Source organism: Euwallacea fornicatus, chromosome 7 (assembly GCF_040115645.1).
Source record: "Euwallacea fornicatus isolate EFF26 chromosome 7, ASM4011564v1, whole genome shotgun sequence".
In the NCBI taxonomy this organism is placed as follows: Eukaryota; Metazoa; Arthropoda; class Insecta; order Coleoptera; family Curculionidae; genus Euwallacea; species Euwallacea fornicatus.
The window spans coordinates 4,795,386-4,819,799 of NC_089547.1; the positions used below are offsets into that span (position 1 = coordinate 4,795,386).

At 41.7% G+C, this 24,414-nt stretch overlaps 1 protein-coding gene across 1 annotated transcript; it reads left to right on the forward strand.

Moving 5' to 3' along the window:
* The first annotated feature begins 370 nt into the window (after nucleotides 1–370).
* Nucleotides 371–24,263, forward strand: LOC136340042 (cardioacceleratory peptide receptor-like). Its single transcript, XM_066283759.1, has 8 exons — nucleotides 371–773; nucleotides 21,580–21,715; nucleotides 22,249–22,352; nucleotides 22,455–22,548; nucleotides 22,633–22,728; nucleotides 23,587–23,787; nucleotides 23,840–23,929; nucleotides 24,079–24,263. Exons 1-8 carry the CDS (start codon nucleotides 621–623, stop codon nucleotides 24,261–24,263), a joined length of 1,059 nt encoding a protein of 352 aa, XP_066139856.1. The 5' UTR covers nucleotides 371–620.
* The last annotated feature ends 151 nt before the right edge of the window (nucleotides 24,264–24,414 follow it).

The following is a 24,414-nucleotide window of genomic DNA, read 5'->3' on the forward strand; positions in this document are numbered from 1 at the left end:
CTGGGTGACAAAAAACCTCGGTTTCTTAAAGAAGATAATCATAATTTAGGCAATGCGACGTTACCGACTGTAAAACTGACAAAAATAGCTATTAGCCCGAAATATTGACCATTTCGTCTAGCCACTGCTTTTCTAGTTAAAACAACAAAATGTTGCAAAAGCAAAAATTCAGATTTACAGTTTCTGAAAATGACTAGTGCGATCAACATAAAAATTGAAGGTAAAAGTAAACAAATCTGAAACCCGTGAATGAATTAAACATGAGCATTCATTGATGAAGATATGCGCATGTATGTCATTGAGACAAACGTCAAAAACCAGAGCCAAAAGTCTTTTTCCGCTCTTCGCTTCATTCCAGGTTGGCGCGTCGCAGACCAAAGAAGGCCCTGCTGCCACTGTTCGCGCGACGCCGACCGGCGACTGTTTCAGCGTCGTAATTCACTTGTTTCCCGCCGTCCCCAATATTTGTTTTTCCGGCTTTTGTTTTTTTGGCGGATTTGGCGATTAAACCCGCATCAGAGTAAACTCCACTTTTGTTTCGAGTTTTCCAGCGCGAAAAGGAAACTTTTGTCCCATTGTTTCCTATGATAAAATGATGAGAAAGATCGAGTTTTAAAGTGATGGTTCTAATGTATCTCAAAAACTGTTCCAGAGCTTTCGAAGAGCTGACCGACTTTAAGGACTGCAACGAAAACTGTTCTTGTATAAAGGCGACACAAAGCGTGTTCAAGAGCGACAATGGGTCTGCCATAGACTCGTTTTACTTGTATGAGGTAAGTGTTTTTGCTGGATTTTGAATGAGGCCCGACGTGGGAAATGTGCCTGATAAAAATAGGAAAAAAGTTGATTCATGATTCAATTGCGACACATAAACCGCTCGCACGTGGAAAGCTTCCACTTTCCGTTCAGTTTTTAATGCACAAAACGCAATTGGAGTGCGGTTTCTATGACTGATGGAAAAGTTGAATTAAGCACCTTGTATCATGTAAATGCGTTATTTTCCCTTAGTCTGGAATAATAATTATTTTACACCTAACTCTCCAAGAGTTGAAGAAAGTGTTTCAGCTTTTAACGGTAATTGAGTCTTGAAACAAGTGTCACGCTCCTCGTCTGGTGAATTTCCATTAACAAAACGGTACGTTTTCCGGAGGTAAAAGACAATTTATCCGTCTGATGTAGGTTTTAGCTAATTTCCAGGAGATAAGCAAGCTTAGGTAACAACGGAGACTGGAAACATGGAGTTTTGTCTTGTAAGTGACGGCGATATTTCCAATTATAACAGTTTTGTAGTAGGATTATGAGGAGCTGTTCAGGGAGCGGCAACACAGGCGAAATGTGTTTGTATTTATTTCTTACTTGTCCATTAGGGTATTTCCTGCCAATTAAAACCAGCAAAAACAGGCGCGCACGTTTGATGACGCATCACCAAACGATCTATTGTTTCAAGCAGTCGCTGCCTTAGACGTCAATTTCTGACAGGTGTCATTAATGCGAATTGCTCACCAACATGGCGTGAAAATTAATTCAAATTGTCGCATTATTCCAGAATCCGATCGAAAATTTCACAGAATACTGAGAATACGCGTTCCACTAATAATGAAAATATTCTTCCTATTTCGCGAGTGACAATTTTTCAAATTCCAGTTTTGTTTATGAAGAATAAATGTGAAGATTCTGGACTTCGGCCTTTAGAGATTTGACCACTGCAATATTTGAAACCTTGCAAGCCTGAAAACTGTTACAAAAGTGGCTTTTTTGCGGTTTCTTACGAATTCCTACCTGAAGCTTTGCTAAAAACTGTGAGTAGATATCGAATAATATGAACTAATATTCCCTGCAAAGTGCCGTGAACCGGCACAAGTTATGCGTATGTAAAATGTCCAAATAACTCTGCATATTATAGCTCTTGTCGTAGTCTTGATTAACGCTACAATTAACAAATTTTAGCTCCAATGTTTAAACTTGATGTTTATCAGCAAGCGACAACTAAGTTTCCTTATTATTTTTCTATCGCGTTTGGTTTGTGACCAAACGCCCTAAATACCGTTGGGTGTGTGCCTGGTTGCCTATACAGCGCTCGTTAATCGCGAGGGCCACATGCGAGGGGTTATCCAAAAGTTTAACCTTCGTTAAAAGTTAGTGGGATAACGCGAAATTCCGGGATTAAATTTGGTAACTCGCCGCAAGGATGTCTCTAAGCCGTTTAGTAGATTTTATAAAAGTTCCTAGTAACCAGTCATGGAAAATCTCTCAAACAAAGTTAAATAATTGCTAGTTATAACATAGTTACCGTATCTCTGGCTTAAGCTCGTATTTGTATTGCATTTCCCTGTCCATCGGCGGAGAAAATTGCTCAAATTGATTTTGGCCGAACAAAGACGTACCAGATACGGACACCTGGTAACGTTCTAAGGAAAACCACTTACACTCCGACGTGGATTGTCCTAAATCGTGCCGCTATAAATGAAACAAATCAGCAGTGGCAGCAGAGTCCAATCAATCCAAATTCGACGATTCGGGGTTACGACCATCGGTTACGACCCAGGACAATTTGCCTTCAGTGCGTTGGACAAAGTTAATTTGGGCATTCGCTATTTCACCCCCTAATCTGGGCACTAAACTGAATCTACGACCACTTGTGTTACCTGGTTTCGACGAATTAACTCAAAATTTCTTAATTTAAGCCGACAAGCTTTCACTAATCGGTGGCACCATTTGGCCGAAGTTACTCACACATACTTCCATAAACCTCGGGCCGGGGGGATGGTTTCGTTATAAGGGTTGATCAGTTTAACCTAAAGTTTAATTGCCGATCTGCAAAATTAGTCAGAGTCTTTGAAATTAATTTCGCTGGCAGACATGGAGCACTTAGATTAAATTTATGCCATGGATCGAGTGGAATGTGTGTGCTCATAGTTATTCGATTCGGTTTTGAAGTGATTAGAGGACACAATGGAGCGGATTTTGGGATCATTAGGGTTCGATTTGGGACCTGTGATTTACTTATGTGCTCCGGCTTTTGGACTGAAATTGTTGCGCGTCAGAGACCAAAAAGTGATTATTATTCACAATGAAATGCGACAGCCGTAAAAGTAACTGCCATACACATGTTTTCCTCAGGCCTCCATCGAAATACTATTTTATGATTACCATCTTGATTGCATCCAGTGCCATTCCACGGTGGATCGTATACAGCAATTTTTAAATAGTTTCCCGTAATGAGCGACCTTATTTGCATTTAATGGTACCGGCTAGATGCTGTTAAGATGCACTTTTAATTATTTGCAGTACTTTCACGGAGGCTTTTATGGGCCTGCTTGTTGCGTTATTCTCTTCCATTAATGCAGCGGGAAACTATTGTGAATACCGGTCTTGTTTTGGGCTCGACGATGGCAAGGTCAAGGGTTAGGTGTGTCGTAAAAATGTAGTGAAAATTCGGTTTTAACATCGTCGAATTGAGCCAGAGTTCTGCCGTGTATTTTCCCCGCACGAAGCGACGATAATTGGACGTTTTACCGCCAGAGATGAGTTCCTTTCATTCCCGGAAACTGGCCGTCCTCCCCGGCCCTATGGAAACCCGGTTTTTCTCGAAATTCCGACAAGTCATTTTCGCGAAATTTCGCGCGACGCGAAGGTCAAGGGATTTATTAAAACTGCCCAGTTTCTGACGCAAAAAGTGTGTTCGGGCCCCTTTTATTCGGTGCTGAAATTGGCATTAATCCTCGCCGTTGAAGCCCGGAATGTTCAATAAAATAAGTCCTCGTAAATCCTTCAGAGAAACGTTTAACATTCTTATTTCATGGAGATTTAATCCCGCGTTTACAAATAAGGATCAATGACGGGGAATTATGAGCATTATCAAGCTTTAACGTAGCCGAAGAAGAATTTTCTCATTCAGGTGTATGTAAAACGTTCGTCTAGGAGAAAAACTCCAGCAGACATGCTGCAGCCCGTAAAAGGCCAGACAAGATAAATAATTAGGTAAATTTCTATTGGGTGTTTGCGGGGATATGGGCGGCTTGAAGAAAACGAGCTTCAGGTGCGGTAATTAAACGCAGCCAATTATTTTGAGCGTTATGTCAACGATTGTTGCACTGGTCGTGCACGTGCTCATCTGCCGACAGATTTACGAGGATCGAACCTTCCGAAAATAATTTCCAGTCTGTTGTCCGTAGAATTTACGGGTATTATCGAACCCGAAAGTGGGCTCGATTAATGAATAACTAAATTCCATTATGCACTTCGCACACGCTCGCATGAATGTTAGCAAACTATGTTAATCAAATGGAGGAAAAATTACATTCACAAACTGGAGTTAAACATGCAAATTTATGCTGCTTAAGTTAAATGGAGTGTGCAGGATCATCAATCAAACGACACAGCGCTTTTCTCATTTCGCGATTTTTAAATTGAATAATCGTGCCACTGACTGCGTCTGCTCGGGCTATATTTATGCATTGAATTCTAAGGATTTTACAGGTGAAGACAAGTTAATAAATTAATATGTCCATTGGAGTAGATTCTGGGAATTTTCACCACCGTGGCGGATCCGGCAGGGGGGGGGGGAGGTGAGGGGGGAGGGTGTGATGGGCCGCGATGCGAAGCACAATAATTCACGTAGGTCTCGGCCCCGGGCGCATTATTATTGCTCTACCTACAGCCTGCATATCTCAATGTTTACGGACTGATTTTTTTTCTCTTGTTTACGCTTCTTTTGTGCCGTTCAAGAGCTCAAAATAGAATCCGACCGGCGATGGCTTTTCGCTGCTTTTAAGTACATTTTTCAAAATTTATTATGTAGAACTTCTACAGCGCCCGGCGATCGTTGGCGCGTTGGGGCCCCTTCAAATTCAGCACTTTTCCACGTTTGCGGCTGCGAATTTACCGTATTCATTGTTGACGGGCCTAGGCTGGAAGTTGCGTTCGGCACGCCCCTGTTTTCGCCGGATTAAAACGTACCTTTTTCGAACTACAGAAACGCCCCGTATCGCTTAATTTATAGTTCGGTATTGGCGCATTACAATATTTTAGACTCGGAAGTTTTTTCAAATGATGCGGTCCGTTCCACTTTTTCGCCCCGTTTCGCAGTTGAAAACTGCGTCCAGCGCGCAGCTGCTACTTTTACTGTACCTAAAGAATAGTTGTTCAAATTGTAGACAACCATTACACCGGGCAGTACGCGTTAATCATTGGCGTATCGCGATGAGATCCGACAATTTTCCAAATTTATTCGTCCAGTTTCGTTTGTCGTTGACCTCAATGGAAAATTTCCAGCGGCACGCCACTGCCTTGCCAAATTCCAATTATACGGAATCCACACAGGAGTCGACGGGCAAAATGTAACTAACGCTTCAATTTTCGCGAAAACCAGTGGCGTATTTGAATTGGTAAAAATCCCATTTTTTTTTCCAAATTTAGTCTGGATGCTTTAGGAGAATCTTCGGACACCGGGTGTTATCTTGTGCGTGGATGCCGCAGTGGCAGTCACTATGATAATCAAGCGAAAGCATCACTCCTAACGTCAACAAAAGCCTGTATCAAGATCCCATATTTAGAGTTTACACGTAACTTGAGCTAATCAAGTTGAAATCACAGTTAAGATTAGATTTGGGAGGAAATCGTGAATAACCATCTCGCGACTCGAACAGCACCCCGTTTCTGACTTGGGGGAAAAACTCTGGGGAGAAATGTGCAGGCTTTTATATCTGCCTTCTTTGTTCGGATTGACCAATCAGAACACTGATTAGATAGGTTCCCGCGAATTTGGGGTTTTACCTAAACGATTTAAAAAAGAAATTTTAGAAGGTTTTTGTAATTAACATTGTAACACTCTGTAAAGGACAAGGTCACTCTAAACACTTATAAGTGGCGAGAGAATCGTGATGACGTAGTAGCGCACGTGAGCATTTTCATCCACAGTTTCTCCCGGTGAAACCAGAACATCCCTTAACCCGAGCGATTTGTGCATTTTTAACTTTTATCCATCTATTCTATTATAGACCCAAACGTGAGTAACATGAGGCGATTCGGGTGGGTGTCCACCATCAGAGACATAAACGGCAACCTTCAGTCTTGCGCCTGCTCTAGAAATGACCCGTTTAATCCTATTTGAAAGGTAGCCCGCCATGCAGCAGAAACCCCGAAAATTGCCCAACTGTTGACACCGCCGGAGCCGGCCCGTTCATTAATTAAAAATCGCATCTTTAACTCGATTTTATTCAAAGTTTGACGCACTTTTCCTTACATATTCAAATTCAATTCTATCTCGCAATTTTCTCGCTAATATTTAATATATATAATTTTATGGAGAATTTAATGTAATTTTGCTCAAAGGCTAATGCGACAAATGACGCGCCGCAGTGAAAAAATAGAGTGAAAGCTGCGTGGGAAGAAATTAGAGCAACATTTTTAATAATTTTAAAACCCACGACAGAAGGGTAATCTCCAGTATTTCCCACTAAAGATCTGCAACGAACCGTTACAACTTACGGGACGACCCTCGTAGCGCCTGGAGAAAAATTCCCTGCAGCCAGTAATGGCAGTAAATTTAATGCAGTGGCGTGCTAGACTTTTCTTCAGCGCGAAATTCCTGCCAATAATCACGACGGTTTCGCTAATTTTTCGCCCTGTATGTCCGCGATAATTTTTCTTTGGGGCCTTAAACACAAACTCATTCCCGGCCTCTCGCCGTTGTCATTACGGAGCGACGCACCACCAGAACACTGCTTAACCCTAAGAATTATGCAAACCGCAGCAGCGATACAACTTCTGATAGTGTCGACATTTGAATGATGCATGAGCCTGGTAGAAATAACAATTAAGGTCGAAAAGAGTCCTCTTGGAAGTAACTGTTGAATAATTGCATCCCGATTATTATTCCGCCATCTAATCAATCCTTATAGATTAAATTGCCGACGTGGATCCGTGCCTAACGCGAAATTACCCGCCACTGTTTGCCGTTCCATTATTAGCCGTTTTCGTGACAGTATTACGTTACTATAACGCTATTCGATTCAAACCAGCAAAGGGAATACCAATTTTGCCAATATCTAAGCTGTCATTTTTGGTGGACGAGAAACACCTTCGTGATTGCGACCAGCTGTTCGACCTGGCAGTAATTAATCTTGGGTCATTAATAATCCTCAGTGCGTCGTGGGGCGAGGGAACAGGCGCCCAAAATAAACAAAAAAGACGAGAAACATTCAGATTTCAGTCTCGAATGGTCAGTGTTGCAATCTATGGGCCCGATGGACATCCTTTTATGGGTATCAGACGCACTCGCACCATACAGAAACACGTTCTTGGGGCCGGACCTCCCTGTACCGGAGGTAATGAGGTTGTACTGACAACAACTGCCACCGGCGATCGCTAGACAATATTCCGCCATCTTGTCAAGAATAGGGCAAAATCTATTGATGCTTATGGCATCGTTTATTGTTTTCGTGACATTTCATTCGAAAACTTTCTTTAGTTTCGGATTTTCGAACTCCTGCTAAATTTGCCGACAGGATAGTTCGAATAGAAGCGACGGAATCGGAGCGGAACGTTATTCAATTTCGCCACTTTCGTGGAAATCATCTCGGTGGCAAAGTTCGCGAAGCCTTGATTTGCGATCCATTATCTTTTCGCGCATTTTTCCATCGATTCGATTTTTTTTTTGCGAACACGAACAATTAACTTTCGATTTTCTCCCTTTAAAAGCGATTCGAGCTGCGGAATATTATTTACTTTAAAAGCCCACATGGACTCCATTTAAGGCCTTAAATTAAATTCGAAGCAATTAGGGATTAAAGCGTAACCGCGAATAATGGGGCTAAAGCGACAAATTAGTGTGAACACGGCATTAAATATTCACGCTGGACGTAAAACGAGCGCAAGGAAATTTTGTTATAAGTTAAGCGTATCCGAATTAAACCTCTGAATTAGCGTAAGAGGTTTTTAATTGAGTTTTCGGTCTCACTGAAAAATTTGGCAAAACGACATTGAAGCTTTAAGCCGGAAGGCTCCGCATGACGCCATCTTGCAACCTGTCCGCTCAAACTTGACCCGCTCCATCTGGCGGCACTCCGACACACTTGTGCAGTTAGCAGATCAACGCACCAAAATAGCTCTTTTTAATGAAAAATTGAGACAAATTGAGGAAATTTCCCGGAAATGATAGCTTTAGCGGTTGCCGAGGGAAACTCACAAAGTCATTTAAATCTCATTATCGCCTTCGACGGCTGGAGTTGCGATTTTTCACGGCTTCGTGATTTATATGCAACAAGTGGGATATTTAAATTTTTACTACCAATTGACACAGGAATAAATTGGAATAATTTCAGAACGTGATAGATCTGGTATATATTAAAAATCTAGGGAGAAAAAGCGTTGTCAATTGGATCTTGTAATGGTGTTTTGTATGCGTAAAATTGTGCGATTTTTAAGGGAGCGAATTTAATTAAAAATCGATTTTCCTCTATGAGTAGACAGGTGAGTACCTGACCATGACCCTGCAAAAAATCTCCATTATTTCATTTCGTATGTAGAGTAGCTTCGAGCGAGGCAAAAATGTAATTTATGCGGAGTTTGAAATTCCAGAGAGAAAGAGAAATATTTATGTTTTCAGTGCTGAATCTAAGGGTAAATTGGCCCCGGTCCTCGGTATAAAGCAAATTTACGAGGGCTTAACCACAAGTCCCCCCGGCCATGTGTCCACCGCTGCTCACAGGGCTCAATATCCATCCAGTACGTCCTTGGGGCATCTCAGTTCTACGGGATCAAAGTTTTTTCTTATCTTCACGATTCATTTTCTCCTGCTCATTATCATGAAATGGAGTTCGGCACGCCATTACTTTTACTTCACTAAAATGCAATTTTTTCTTTTATCATGGAGATCTTTTACAGCGCTCAGTGTATGTTAAATCAGTAGGGTACGTGGCTTTTAAAATTCAACAATGTTCCAAGGATGGTGGGGGTGTTGGACCGGTTAGAAGTCAGCAGAGAGGATCAATCTAATCCAGATTTTCCTTTGCGGTGAGGCGTAATATCTTCCATTTTCGCGTTGTCTTACACTCGGTTCAATAACATTTTGGTGGCCCACCAAATTTGAAAGAAAATTTTACGAAAACGCGTTTTTCCCCGTTTCGCGCTGGATTTAGACTTTGTTTGTGGGTTATCAGGGTAATTTCGAAAACCGAAAACGATAGGGGAAACGCGTTTGATAAACCGGCGACAACTTGCCGAATAGCGCAAATTTAAGTGTCCCAGATTAGAAGCCCTGAATTTTTATTGGACTTTTATTCAAATTATTGCTTCTATTTTCGTACCTGCTGGTAGCGCTGTGTCGTCTACGGAACAGTCCTGAAATAAACGTTTTTTGCTAATAATTTAGACGCGACAGGTGACAAATGCGTGAGATGGTCGGATTTTCTGAATTTTTTCCGCCAAAAAATAGGAAAAGCGGGACACAGAGAGAGAGACACAACAATTAGCGGTCTTGTTGGGTCGAGTTTCAGAGTTCCACGGCTAATTTCAGGCTCATGTGCAACTTAAGGGAAAACGACATTAGAGCCCAGTCTAAGTACGGTTCAGGGGCGTCCCTACAGAACGGGCTTTGGGTGCACAATAATTTCCGGATTTCTACAACGAAACAACTTGAAGAAGTCGGCACACAATTTAATTTCCCCCTTTAATTTTCGTGTCAATTATCTCGGTCGCCGAACGCATAAAAACGGATTTATTCACTTCGGATTAGTCGCAATGTCTTTATGAGTAACAAATAAGTGACGGCTGCCGATTTTCAGTATCCCTATTATACATTTTAAAGGCCCGTTTTTCTTTTTTATGTCGCAATAACTCCGAGAGCTGTCTGCCGGTTAGCGGTCGATCCGCGTCGGTAATAAGCTAATTAAATGTGACGTTTAGGTTCCCTGTATGTTTTATTTATGGCGAGATTGTCGTAAAAAAGCGGTAAGTTTTGTGGAGAAAAATTGAAAAAAAAATGAGGGAAAATCGTTCGATATCACGCAGAGCGGTGGTCGTTGCAGTGGGTGAAGTCCAGGGCGCCGAAAAATTTACAAACTAGGTTTTATGGTACCACAGGAAAGATCAGGAAGCCGCAAACTATAAACTTTTTCATTTGGGTTAGCAAAACAGATTATTTTTATCGGCAAAATACAGTTTGGTTAAGCTGAAAGTCGGGAAGTTTATTATTTGGACAAATTGGTAACAGACGAGGCATTTGCTTCGATTGAGTGTATTTTATTACATTTATTTTTGGGTTGCTTAAAAATAAGAAAAACAAAGTTTAAAACTTGACAAAAAACATGTTGTTCTAGGCAGAGTCGCTTCCGCAAAAGCCATAAAGTTGTCCAAATCCGTCCAGTTATAATATTTCTTTCAGTACTGACCGCAATAAATCAATAGCTTCGACCTCCAAGTGGCGCTTGAGCCTTCTCAAGGAACTCATACTAACTCCTATTTCACCGGAAACTCCCCCATGTGTGTGTGTGTGTGCGTATGTTTCCTTACTGCAGTCTCACCGTTTCGAGCTTCGACTTTATCATCGGCACTAGCCGGCCAGCGCACGCCAGGCATCAGAAGCTCTGGTTTCTTGTTGAACTTGAATTAGCCTAAGCTAATCTGACAGGCGCTTAAAAAAAATCTATTAAATTTAACCGGAAGTTTAAGTGCGAATGAAACGGTTTTTGTTTTTCACATAAAGTACTGTGAAACAGAGCTAGCCTGGGCTCTAGCCCCGGTGTGAACCTCGCAGAAGCAGAGCCCGCAACGTCCGCAATCTCAATCTGCGGCAATAAGGGCGTCAATTTTCGTTTTTATCCGAACTAGTGAAGAGATTGCTGAACGCAGACTTACCACCTAGTGACTACCAGTGGCGCCATCTGTGCGTGCTGCCGCATTCCCCTGCTTGTTTCGACAGGAACCTAAATCCTGTTCGCGATCTCGGAAGAGCAAACTGTGGCAAAACTATATTTTGCAGTTCAGGCGTGGGCTTCCCCTCAGGTTCAAACTCGCAGAAATTTTCGGCCTGTCGACGGCCCGACCATGTCGGAAGGCTTCCTGCGCAGGCGGCTTTCTGAGAAGCCTTCGCAATCCACTCTTTCGAGTAGATTGAACTATTAAAAAATTGAAGTAAAATGACCAGTCCCAGTCAGATTCCAACGGAACGAGCGAAGGAACGGCCGGCTAATCACAAACTTACTGGCCTGACGTGTAGGGGCGCCATCTGTGCGTGCTGAAGAAATTCTTGCGCGTTCGGATGAGAACCAAAGCCCTTCCAGCGATGTAAAAAGATTGAAATCGAAGGGCAGGAATTCGGTTAAATTTATTATTGTTGTTTCATCTCCCCCTTCTCCTCGTGTGTTTAACGCTATATGTATGACAACTTATATGGGGCATTCCAGCCCTATTAGCAGGCCCAGCCGTATTATTCCGTCTGCAAGTCATCACAAACGGGCCTTAGAGAGGCACAGGAACTCTGTTTTCATTAGAAATTATTGCCTTTGGTAAATATAAACCGATTTATCCATCTATAAATCTCTGAAACGGCATTCAATACCCAACTAATCACAGAAAACAAGGCATTCCCCACGAGTGCTGCAATTGCCCAAACCATTGTGCATTGTGTGCCTTAACAGCTTTGATAATGGATATAATGAATGGCTTCTACAACCTCCTTGAATATACCGCTATTACGAGGCATAAAACATTTCAAATGACAAGTATGCGGAATAGAATGCTTCTGTATTTGAAACAAATAGGGGCTTACATTTCTGCTTATTGTTCCTATTGCAGACAGGTCCGGAGTTTGTCAAAGTCACCATATGTAGTTTGCAGTTTTTACTGTGGGCTCGAGTGCGGTCCTGCCTAGAAACGCGAAAATGTTAATTACATCAGGTCTATTTGTTCTTGTCAACATTTTTATTGGGCCTCTAGTAACTTATACGGCACATGGCTGGTATTACGCACAGAACCCGGTTTGACTGGTTTGGCGCCAAACAAGGGCCGGACTTAATATCTTTACTTACAACTTTTTGTGCGCTTCTGGCACCTGAACGGTGCTGGTCCCAACCTTCATTTCGAAGCACGTTAAATGAAAATAAAAAGGTCCTCATTGCCCGAAAGAAAATGGGCCGTGCCAGGGCCCTTCGACCACTGTAGCGTATAAAACACGGAATGGCATCGTTTCTTCCAAAATTCTTATATTAAGTAAAATGGAAACGAGCGTCCTTTGACCCGGATCAGTTCATTTTTCATCTTTATATCATTCGTCTTGACTAACCGCTCAAAAAAGAAATAAATTTGTTCCAATTTTTATGCTGTTGTGGATTGGTTCGAAGGATCTTCAAGCGAGAAAAAAATGTTTTTCTAATTTCGACGAATGGCATGTTCTTAGTCAAAACCGGTCACTGAAGGGATGTTATTTCGTAACTTATTACGTAACGATAACAGGGTCACTTCATAGCTGAATTGACAAGCGGGATCACTGGCAACAGTAGCAGTTCAACAGAGACAGAGCGCAGTTTCAATATCTTCAAATTCATGCCGTTTTCTTTAGATTTCTCTATGCACATTCCTTCGTTCGTCGCAAAATGAATTTTAGAATTTTTCCGAATTTTTAAATTTCGTTCTCCAATGTGCAATTTTGTCTTGACGTTTTTCCCTTCATCTCCCTCCCACATGCATTGTGTCGAACGCCATGTTGAGGCGTCTTTTGTTTTCGCCCGGAGTGTCAACGGTGACATGGCGGCAGGTAGTTTTGGCTTTCGTCCACTCTATTCGATTATTTTGAGAAAATACGGGGTCGAGACCTGGAAAATGTGGACTGCTGGACGAAGGCGTCGGAGTTTTCTGAAGTATTGCCGGTGAGTTTTGACCGTAAGTTCTAACAGAAATCGCATGGAGAAATTTTTAATATAACGTGAACTTCCGCATTTTCGATCCTCAGGCGGATTTGATATCGAGCGCAAAGAAAACGCAGGAGGTGATCTTTTGCTTCGCTTTTTTTAATAATTTTCAATAAGTAGGAGTGAGATGGGCCGATACTCTGAGCACTCAGTTCTATATCGTGATTACCGAGAATTCTATCTTTATCCGATTGGTCAACTATCATCCGGGGATTAATCGGATTGCATGTGTGATCCGATTGATGACCTAATCAGTCGGGTTTCGCTTCATTTATGGAAATCATTGAGAAATCTGCTATTTACATTATTTGCCACAATTTTTACTCGTGTTGTTCATAAAAATGTACAAATAATACAAATAAGAACAAAAATAAGACATTTTTATGGAACATATTGCAAATTTTAATAAAATCTCCATTACACTGGAACTTATCAAATGTTTCAAATTCCTTCACTAGACGAGCGCCGTCGAAAAATCACCGATTTTCTCAAAGTTGTATTTTCCAGGCCCGTCGATATTTTCCGATCCTCGAAACCTGAGAGGGACTCTTTCGGTATGCAATTCCGACTCGGGATATTCAATTCCGATTTGTCAATTCGTCGTTGTGCATCCTTCCATTCAGTGCTTGAATCGGATTAAATATACGAACTCTCCACGAAGTATTTGTTAACCCCATTATTGGGCCAAATTCACACCTACCGCCATTAGAAAAGAATTAAGTTGTTTATGCCTTGTATGTATAAGATATAATTGGAAGCTGTTTAAAAAATGCCCAGGTAAACACGGAAAAAACACGCTTCCAAAAGGCTTTAGTGTCGTTTAATGACTGATTATTTTCGAGCTGTTTGTACGTGACCTTTTCCTTTGAGGGGGTTCAAACTCAAGTGGAAAACAACTCGAAGACAAACACCCAGTGGAACTCCTGTCTTGAAAAAAAGGCGAAGACAAGATTAAAGAAATTTGCTTCATCGCAATTTATGTCTCACATAACGTTTTAGCCATGTTAAAGGAGTTAAACAGAAGACGTTTTATGAAGCTTCCTCTCGGCTTTGGCATAAGCCCTTTGAAAGCCAGATTCCCTAATTGAATCTCTCAGCCACTTAACCCTAATGAAACCCGCTTTTCTTTCGTCGTCTTATGTAAAGGACTGCTAATTTAATCTCATAATCACGTATTTTCCGGTGGTTTTCCATACAATTTCCTGAAATGTGGAGTTAATCAAGGGGCCTCTTTGTCACAGCAATGATGCTAAATTCTAATTGCTTTTTAAATAAAAACTCAAATTAATTTGCCGCTATTTGAATTCAGTTTATAGGATTATGTTCCGTTGTAAATTGTAAGCAAACCGTAATTGGATTTGTCAATATGAAAGCGCATTAAAAAGCTTGTGCTTCTCTAAGACAAAAACGTTGACTATTGAGCTTAAAATGGTCAGTGACTCCAAAAGTTGCAAGAGTCACAGACATTTTATTCCGTTCCACAGCGAATTTATACTAAACTTTTAGCTTCATGAATGCATCTTCCAGCTGCAAATACATGGAATTTTATGTAAGTAGGTCTGCTAGCACAGCAAACAAATTGGGGCTCTAGAGCCTTAATGGCACGTCAAAGTAAAAGCGCATCGGTTATTATGGGAAAAAGTCAGCTATTCCGTCCTGATTAATGGCCCGTGAAATATTACCATTGATACTCTAATGTTCAATTTCCATTAGAGGCTCTAAGATTTCCGGAACAGTGTAACTTTACACTGTTGTTTCCCGCTCCAAACTTTATCTGTCGTGCCCACGCAGTCTGCACGATTATCGCTAACTTCCCCAATCATTAACTCAATGGATAAGACGAAATATGATTTATGCCCTACGTTTTTATCTGGTTTTCCACATTTTCGTCCTGATTGAAATATAACCCTCCCCCCGGTGATTTATGTTTCCTTTTCGAGATTTATTGTTTTCCTGTCGGCAAACAAGTGTTCTCATTGAAAGGGAACTAGGAAACCGCTGTCAATATCTTGGGAAATGTGTGCGTGAATCCGCAAGAATGATTAAATTGCGTTGTCACGAGTTTCCTATTAAATGTATTTTGTGTTGCATACGCTACAATTTCAAACTGCTCGTCCTCCTCTGACGGAGAACAGAACAATGGAGATTTCAAGAATCCGGCCACAGATTGACAGCAAGATTAACTGTCGAAACGAACCTCAGAATTTGACGTTTAAATTAATGTCATATTTGTAACGTCACGATTTCCTCAAATCACTGTCATTTTCGATTAGCCGTTAACTCGCGATAGGGCCTACATTTACGAGCGCTCACCAATTTACGCTCGTTTCGTTGCTATTCAAATCAGACGTCACGATTTGATTACTTAGGAAGGAGCTGCAACATGAGTGGCGCACGGGCTCATTGGGTGGTACCATTAAAAATGCACGCCTGAAACATCGCAACGTGTATTTCCGGCTCATTGGCACCCTCGGTCTGGCATTATCGGCAACAAGGTACGCATTTGCTGCGTTTGTTAACTGTTCAAATCCGTCTAATAACGTTTGATAAGCCGGTCACATACTCCCGCATAATTGCCGTCTATTTAAATGTGGGGCAGGCGCCACAGCGTTTGTTTCCCTCGAGCTTCGTTAATTTCCGTTTCATTAGTTCAGCGCTGAGCGCAAAGAAAAAGTTGAGAAATTCATTACGGAAAAATTTCATTCACTCTCAGTCCGTCGATGTGAGAATGCATTCTCTTGTAAACGCGAGTTTATTTTTAGCTCTCGAACGGCGCGAATTAATGATCTTGACACGTGGATCCGATAAGCCGCCTTGAAGTTATCCACCCCCCCTCCCTTCAACCCCTCGCCAGTCTTTCCAGTCTCTTAAAACTGGGCCGCAGTAAGACTAAGACCAATTCCCATTTTTTGCGTGCACCCATCAGAAAGACGCCACCGCTCCTAAAAGCCCTTTTGTGTTCGAAACATCTGACGTTACTTTACATACTTGTGCGTTTTATGAATAATGCCGAGGAAGGAAGTCGACACGCCGAGACGATTTCCGATACCATAAAACACTGCCCGCCAAATATCGGTCTGGGCTGATTGGAAATCGTCGTTTCTCGCAATATTTGCTTTTCCCGTCTTAAAAGTTTCCACTTCCGGCCCTCCCAGGGGATTTCTAAGGATCCTTTGTCCGGCTGGATCTCCCTTTTATATCTTGTGGGTCAGCGATGTAAGTAGCTTATAAATTTTCAATGGGGCGATGATTGCGGCTGATGCGAGATCAATGTTTTCATCTTTATTGGTTGTTGACAACTCATTGCTATTGGAGGCGAATCCATGGTTTTGGGCATTTTCTGATAGGAGAATGGATGTGTAAATTTTTTACGGCAAGTCTTTTGTTGGAAATAAAGGAGAATTGCGGAGGAGGTATTAAAGTTGATCTTCGAGGAGTCTTTACTTGAGAGATTTGTCTATTTTCGGAAACGAGAGGAAAGTGCGTGCCTTTCCACACGATCGTCTATCTTATCAGCAAACACCAGTGTACATTGCATTATTTCATTCTACATTTATTCGAGGACATTCTCGTAAACTTTAACCAAAGCGAAGCCCCGATATTTCCAGCGAGTTTATTGTCACTTGACTTGGGACCGAGTTTATAGCGTCTTTAGTTCAGTTTTCCCTCTGACTTTTTTATGATTATTGAAGAGACTCGCTCGCTCAAATTGTCGTGTCAATATGGCTTTACTTTTCAGTCTGCGATGCCCGTTAGCATTGACGTTAACGACGGCACGTGCTGGCGCCGAAACGAAGGAGATGAACCGGTTTTGTCTATTTTCTTTTTGATTCTTGAAGATTGAGAGCAGAGAGAATGTCAAATTGAATTTAAAATCCTAAGTGCGGGCAAATTGATTCCTATGTACCTCCGTCGAAAGGGGAATTACCAAGGAACAGCGAAGTAAAGGCAAATGATTGGTTAGTTCCTTAGTTTCCTTGGAAATTATTTATAAATGTAAAGAAGACAAAATCGAGGTTCGTACGAAGAGTAATCCGCATTTTCTGAGTTTTGCTAAAATTCACCTGAAATTAATGCACCATGAACATTGAACTATGACAACGTTTGTTCACCATTTTGTCCAGATAAAATATTCTTGGCTGCTGCAACTGCTACCTAATATTTTACGTAAACATTCCAGAATATCGCCTATTTTGTCCAGCTGTATGAAGCTAATCTAATAAACAGCCACGACAAATCACTCCCAAGCTTCAGCCCCAGAGCCGCGTAGGAAATTTTATTGCCCACATGGCAACTTCTAAACAACATCCCTTTATTATATGCGGTTGAACCTTTAGCCATTTTTTTTCTCTAGCCTCGGCTATAAAATACAATTTGCTCTCCCTCCTTTTATTTGGCCCCGAACGGTATGACAAAAACTTTATGCAAATTGCCCTTCGGCCCGACTGCCTATAAATCACTGCGTCGATAAACTTAGAATAAACAATATTCCTTCACTGTAGCAGAAAAAAAATCGATTTTTTTTTCCCAGAAAAACAACCAATATAATTTTAGGGCTGCCGCCAGATTCAATTGTCTCGTAACCAGGGGCCCAATTTGGGGAAGATGAAATTTTCTCAGTGGGGAATTTCTTTGTCAAATGGCGAAGTTTGATTTGCTCTGTAAATTTGCCTTTACATGTATGAGCGGATAAAGGAAATTCTTCGGGCTCCGCAGATATCCCGTGGCCTCTACGAAATGATGTTCCTTAGAGGTTTCGACGGGAATACTTGGGATTATATCTCTGATCTTTGGTATTGCGGAATAAAGGCGATGCCAACTAAAGTGGGACAGTGTATTAAAAGTATGTTTTGGCAAGGCGATAAAGAACTTCCGAGCAGCAAGCTGAAAATTTTCTATATAATATATAGATAGGATGTAATAATTTTTGGCAAAATAGCTCGTAAACCCAGTTATAGCCTGTAATGGCATCTTAGCGCCCCCCTTTCTGTCTCTATTATATCCTTAAATTAATTCACTACATTCTTACCATATAAGTAACGACGTCATTAGCGACCCATTTGGTCCCACTGTTAGCGTTCCACCCCCGGAAATACATTATGTTCGTTAGTGGTAACGCTGGCAAAGTTTCTCGCACAAATTGGTGTGATTTTGAGAGGTGAATATTTTAAGTGCCGAGTGGAAAATATACGTTTTCTTGACAAAATGGCGGCAGAATCACTTCTCCTACGTGGGCTTTACGAAACACTACATGTTACTAATATATTTCAGTTCCAAAAGGGGGAGATTGATTTCGAGTTGAACACGTCAATTCAAATCGAATTAAAAATCTTCTATGGGGGCTCTTCGCAACCCGGACAAGACCGAAAAGTGTGCGATCTGGCGGCTGAATAAAATCACCCATTCACGTTCCAAATCGAAATCAATTCATCCGCAATTACTCGCATGGCGAAACCATTAGCTGCCATTTCCCTTTTAGCTAAGTTATGTGCGTGACGCACGTTTTTTTCTGTCCATGTCACGAAAAGGGGATTTCGGACTCATATTTAGAAAGAGAAACTGTTGATCATTAAAAAATTTCGCAGCAAACGGTGAACTGTGAAGGCAGAGCGTTGGCTGAGCCAATTGCCATTTTAAGCTCACGGATCTCTGATGAGAACTACCCTTGGCTGATACTTCAGAGGATCCGATACTACTTAAGATTTTTTTAATGATCACCCTCTATTTCGCGGTATCTGATAGGAATTAGAACGAGAGCCAGAAATAGGCATTTTACACAGGAACGTTCCGTGTACGTCAACAACCCATGGAAGTACGCCACGAAAATAGGTGGGAGAAAACCGCAACCTTCCAGGTCTGTTTGTTATCAGCTTGGAAAGTTTTTGAATGACTCGGCAGCAATGCTCGGTTTTTCATACGCCTGGTAACGTTATCAGCGCAATAACGTCCATAAAATACGGCAAAATCGGAGAAGACCGTTTGATCGCTCTCTCCATTTCCATAGAACCGACGAAATCAGAGCGGAGCTTCCATCAATTTCTCCAGTTCCGTTGAAAATTATGTTACTGGCAGAGTTGCCGCGAAATTCGAAAAACCGGACTTTAAGCTCTCGGGTCTGTCGTCGTTCGTATCACCCAGTCCACCCTGTATTTGAATTGCGATTGCCGCACTCCAGGGTAAATACGCGCGATAATCTTCCTACCACAATCGTCCTTTGTCCTTGGCCACTACCTCTATCTTCTCCCATACCCTCTGCCCCAACAAACACCCCTTAACGGCACCGGCAGCTGTAGTCTTTAATTCATCCTCGATAACGAGCTGCCGTGCTTTCGAAACAAACACGTTACACGTGAACACATTACCGCCATTCTCTTACGTTACAGGGAAAAATTCCTTTCATAAATGTAATTAAGCTGTAAATTAATACGGCTTGTTAACAGCAATCACCATTCACCACCGGATAATTGGTAATTAGCGCCTAATTAAACAAGAATTTATAGTTTCTAGCAACGGAAGCTTTTAATTTCGAAGCAACGTTCAATTTCGCGAAGCGATTGGCAAGAAAATTGGATGTTTCTAAGGCCACGTTTAACGACGAAAATGCTTAAGGCTGCAATGTAAGCATACCCAGGATGGGAGTCATCAAACTGCTTCGGTTCACACATATAAGCATATCTGGGGTCAGAGTTATTTAATTTCCTTTAAGTATTATGCTTCATCATACCCGCGGGGGAGGGCCTGATTTTAGCATTTTCAGGCTTATAGGAATGCGGCAATATTGGAATATTTGCCGCTCGCTGTGTGCTAAACAGGAATTTCGAATTGGAAAACGCGATTTTTTACCAGAGGCCGAATTGATACTTTGCAATTGTTGGATTTTGAGTCGAGCTTCCACGGTCGAACAGAATCCGTTCGGCCTCGTCGGGTAAATTTTTCCTCGTTACGTTGCAGAATCGAATCAGATTCACCTGCAATTAGTAACTTGCGACATTCCGAGGACTGTCAACCCTCCATGCCGCTGATACGGGCGCATAATGTCTCGAAGCTTTTACCTAGATTGACCCTTTATTGCCGAAAAAATTGCCCCATAAAACCCCCGAAAATCTAAACAATTTTTATGAAAATTGCAATCTACATAAAAGTATCAATTTTATTAAGCGAATCGCATTTTCGAGTTGTATGCAGGAATTCCTCCCCTGATGAGAAGCAACGAAGAGAGGGAAATCAAGTCTAAGTGCTAATAAACCCTTTAGGTTGGCTCTTATGCAAATTAAAGTTACTTCGATTAGAAATTCCTTTGTTTCAGATTCGAGTCAAGTAAGACAACCCTTTCGGGGGAGTTTTATTCGATTTAGGTAAGAAAGTTTGCTTTATTATCGTGAGCTGCTATAGATTTGTTTGGTCGGAGACGTTTCATTGGACGCAAATGGGGATCAAGGGGTAGTCGAGAGGGACGCCCAGGGACATGGAAAATAACCGATTCCGTTTGTCCGGCTTTTTCTGGCAGAGCAGAAACTCTCCTAGCTGCAAGAGCTTATCAATTTTAAATTCTCCGAGAAGTTCATTAATTTCGAGAAAAACAACCCGGGAATTACAAAGTTTCCGTTCTCGAGCCGAGCGAGGAAATATAGATCCTGTAATTCATAGTCAATGACTCGGGAGCAAAGTTTTATTTATATCAGGCAGTTTCTCTTCGGAGAAGACGTAAATTATCAGCCTTCGTCATTTAAATGTAGTTTCAGTGTGTGTGTGTGTGTGTTTGTGTGTGTGTGCAAAGACGCACATGTTTGTGTGTTTGTGCAAGGTTAAGCGATATTGCCCCGTCACTTCCCGAAGGAGTAAAATAAAACCGTAATATCCAGAAAATATAGGTCTTATTACAAAACTGCCGTTCTAGTTTGAAATGCGTTCTTTTATTGCCTGGCTAATAGTGAATAAAAGACGTAGTTTCGCAGGAACTAGGGAAATAATAAACGAAAAAGTGAGTTGTTTGCTTTGGAGACCCTTCGCCTTCCACCTCCATCGAAACTTTCATTACGCGAGTGATGGCCTAAGAAGAAAAACGAGAAAAAACGAACAGGGATTAACGACAGGTCCGAAAAACAGAAACCCGGACCGTTAATGGGAATTCCATCAATTCCGCAACGCCGCAACGTTCTTCTGTTTCAACCTCGTTATGGATTCGGCCTGAACGAAGATGTAAATAACTGCGGACACTGGAAAAACCACGCGGCAGGCGGCGAGACGCGAACGTAACGCGCTGATTAAGTCGTCTCCCGTTGACCGTCGACTGCGCATAACGGATGAGCGTATCCGAGCGCGTCTACGATATGTCAAGGCCTCCTTAAGGTTTTTTGACAACCACAGTTTGTGCGGGCTGCGAAGCTGTGGGCGACGTTGTCAGACATTCGACACTGTCCCCAGGTTTCGGCTGGTACGTTGCTAACAGGCGAAACGGAAATCCAAAAAAATGTGATTTTTGCAAATCTTCCTCTCGAAAAATCAATTTAATTTCCCGCTTAACGCAAAAAGTCGTGTTTCACTGGTCGGCGATTACATTCGCCATTGCGTCCGGATAATTGAATTATTGTCAAAAATTTTAGGTGCTCCCCACGCGTTTCCTATCTCTTTCCAATCACAATAGCTGTCATTAAACTGTTATTTTTTTCAGGTAGAACACTTCACGGTCCTCTGGGTGCTCTTCATAGTGATAGTGATCGGTAACAGCGGCGTCCTGTACACGCACTTCATAGGCCGCCCCCGGAAAAGCCGAATGAAATTCTTCATCGCCCATTTGGCTTTTGCAGGTGAGAACAAGGCCAGTTATGTAAAGAATGATTCCGTGTTTTCCCGCACCATTTCGTTTCGCAGTTAGGTACGTGACAAAATTCAAATTGGATTTCCCTACGAAAATGTAAAGGAAATTGAAAAAGTATGTATGAATTTTAATAATGTCGGTGACGGCAGTGACTGGATTCGTGCGACTCTCTCGAAGGAGCCCTAAGAAATTTGGCGATGCGAAAGGAGACGCGCCTGACTGAATCGTTCACGCTTTCGAATTTTCAAAATTTTTTTCAGACTCGCGAAGTTTTGCGATTGATAAAAAACGGAGAAAAATTAGGTTTAACGGGAAAAATTACCCCCTTCAAATGAGTTGTCTGGCTAATGTAAAAAACCGTACAATCGCCGGTCATTTAGATGACAAATGGTCGATATTGGCCGATAAAATTGGAGGAAATAGCAATTTCCTATTCGTTTAATGATTCGTTTTATGAACCAATAATTTACCTTCGAGATAACTGATAATTAATGTAGGTATAATTCGTCATCCATGTTTCAGACCTGACTGTAGGCCTCATCAATGTGTTGACAGATATAGTGTGGCGTATGACGGTGACCTGGTATGCCGGAGACACTTGGTGCCGCTTCATTAAATTTTCTCAGGTAAGAAATAATTCATAGGAGATTGATGGTCAAAGTTCCGGAAATTTGGCGCAATGCCTCTAACTTCCCACGTTCAATTCTTAATTCTCACAACCTTTAAAGGCACTAGTGACCTACGCTTCAACGTACGTCTTAGTGTCATTGAGCATTGACCGCTATGACGCAATCAGGCATCCCATGAAGTTCTCTGGAAGCTGTAAGTATCATTTCCAGCGAGACAGATTCCTTCTTGCTGCAATCGTTGTACTGTTTTTTTAAGGAAACTGCCGTTTTATTTCAGGGAAAAGAGCGAAAATTTTAATTATCCTGGCATGGACCGTGAGCGCCGTATTTTCCGTTCCAATGCTTTTCTTGTACGAAGAAAAGATCGTCCAGGGTAAGTTCAGTCCTACTTCAGATCCCTTCGTTATAACTTTCTTAAAATATGTAGATAATTAATATTCATAAAATCGCGGCATATAATCAAGTGTCGGCAAACAGTTTCGAGAGTAAAACTGAAAGTAATTGTAACTGTCTGGAAAGTTTCCAAAACAGTTTCTGAGCAAACACCCACTCTTTTGAAAAGCGGGAATGTCACGGTTATTTATGTGTATCACATTGTAATACATGTAAATATCCCCTTAATGGAATCATAGCAGATTTAAAAACGTATTTCCTTAAGTCGTTGCTATCAAACTTTAAGTAATAACTCGGTTATTTTGAATAGCTTCGTTCTTGACGAACGACGTGCATCGAAGCGAGCAAACAGTTCTCCTTATTTGTTTGACGAAACCTTGGATTCGCTGTAGTCCACAAGAACCAGGGAGGTCTTGGAGCACGAAAACGTCCCGAATGTTCCACTAAATTCCTTTGGTCAAAAGGGCTCATCGTTAATTGCGTATCTTGCTTAACACGATTGAGGCTCGAGGAAAATTTCTCCGTTGCATCCTACGCTTAACGCAAATTTCCGGTCACTAAATTAAAAGGCAGCCGCCCGTCCCATCAGGTCAAATAGCCGAATTTTGGATGCAAAAGTTGTACTCCATTCGCGATATATCTAAAATTGGAGTTGCTCTCCAAGTCTGCATTAGAACAAAATAGGAGTGAATTTGTGAGAGCGCGCGAGATGGTTTCGTAAACATAATTAAATTTGTTTGTCTTCTGGAGTTCATTTCGCAGGAGGTACAGAATTTTTTTACCTTCACACAGTCAGCTTTAATTATTATTTACTTCACCAGTAATCGTTTCGATTCAGATCAGCCCCAATGTTGGATAGAGTTCAGGGAGCAGTGGCATTGGCAGCTCTACATGGTGCTCATTTCTTTGGCCCTTTTCGTCATACCGACTATTATCATTACTGCTTGCTATGCGGTCATGATTAAGACCATTTGGACTAAGAGTACGGTGCAATTTCCTGCTGCAAGGGGGCGTAGGGGGACCATCAATGAACGCATTGGTAATTGTGACAAAATGGTGTATTGAGGTTTGCTGGAGAGTTGATATTTCAGGTTCAGACGGAGATAGGAGGGCCTCGTCTAGGGGGCTGATACCCAGGGCGAAGGTGAAAACTATCAAGATAACTTTTGTGATTGTGTCAGGTAAGTTTTCGTTGAGATAAAATTCGTGAAAATTCATGCAGTTAAGATTGAGGTAGCAAACCTCTCTATTTATAAGGAAAACCTAACCTAAGGGTCGTTCGATAATTATTTTCTGACATTTTCCCAATTTTTAGTCATTATTATTTCAGTTTTCATCGTGTGTTGGAGCCCTTACATAATCTTCGACCTTCTGCAAGTATTCGGCTACATACCACCCACCCAAACGAACACGGCCATTGCCTCATTCATCCAGAGTCTGGCGCCTCTAAATTCAGCCGCCAATCCCATCATTTACTGCATATTTTCCACGCATATGTGCAAATTCCTCAGGTAAAATCAAGTTCAAAATCTTGAAATGTCGTTACCCCCATTCTAAGACCTATAACCGGAATACCCCCGAATATGCACTTAAATGTGCATTGTCGAATTACAATCCCCTAGAGCCGTGATCACGTAGCGTCGTCGTCGCATCCAAATGCAGAACT

What these genes read in the sequence shown, in the direction of transcription:
- LOC136340042 (XM_066283759.1), top strand. Translation starts at nt 621, where the DNA reads ATGGTTCTAATGTATCTCAAAAACTGTTCCAGAGCTTTCGAAGAGCTG. An exon ending in ACTCGTTTTACTTGTATGAG is followed by an intron (nt 774 to 21,579) that starts GTAAGTGTTTTT and finishes TATTTTTTTCAG; the next exon opens with GTAGAACACTTCACGGTCCT. An exon ending in GACCATCAATGAACGCATTG is followed by an intron (nt 23,788 to 23,839) that starts GTAATTGTGACA and finishes TTGATATTTCAG; the next exon opens with GTTCAGACGGAGATAGGAGG.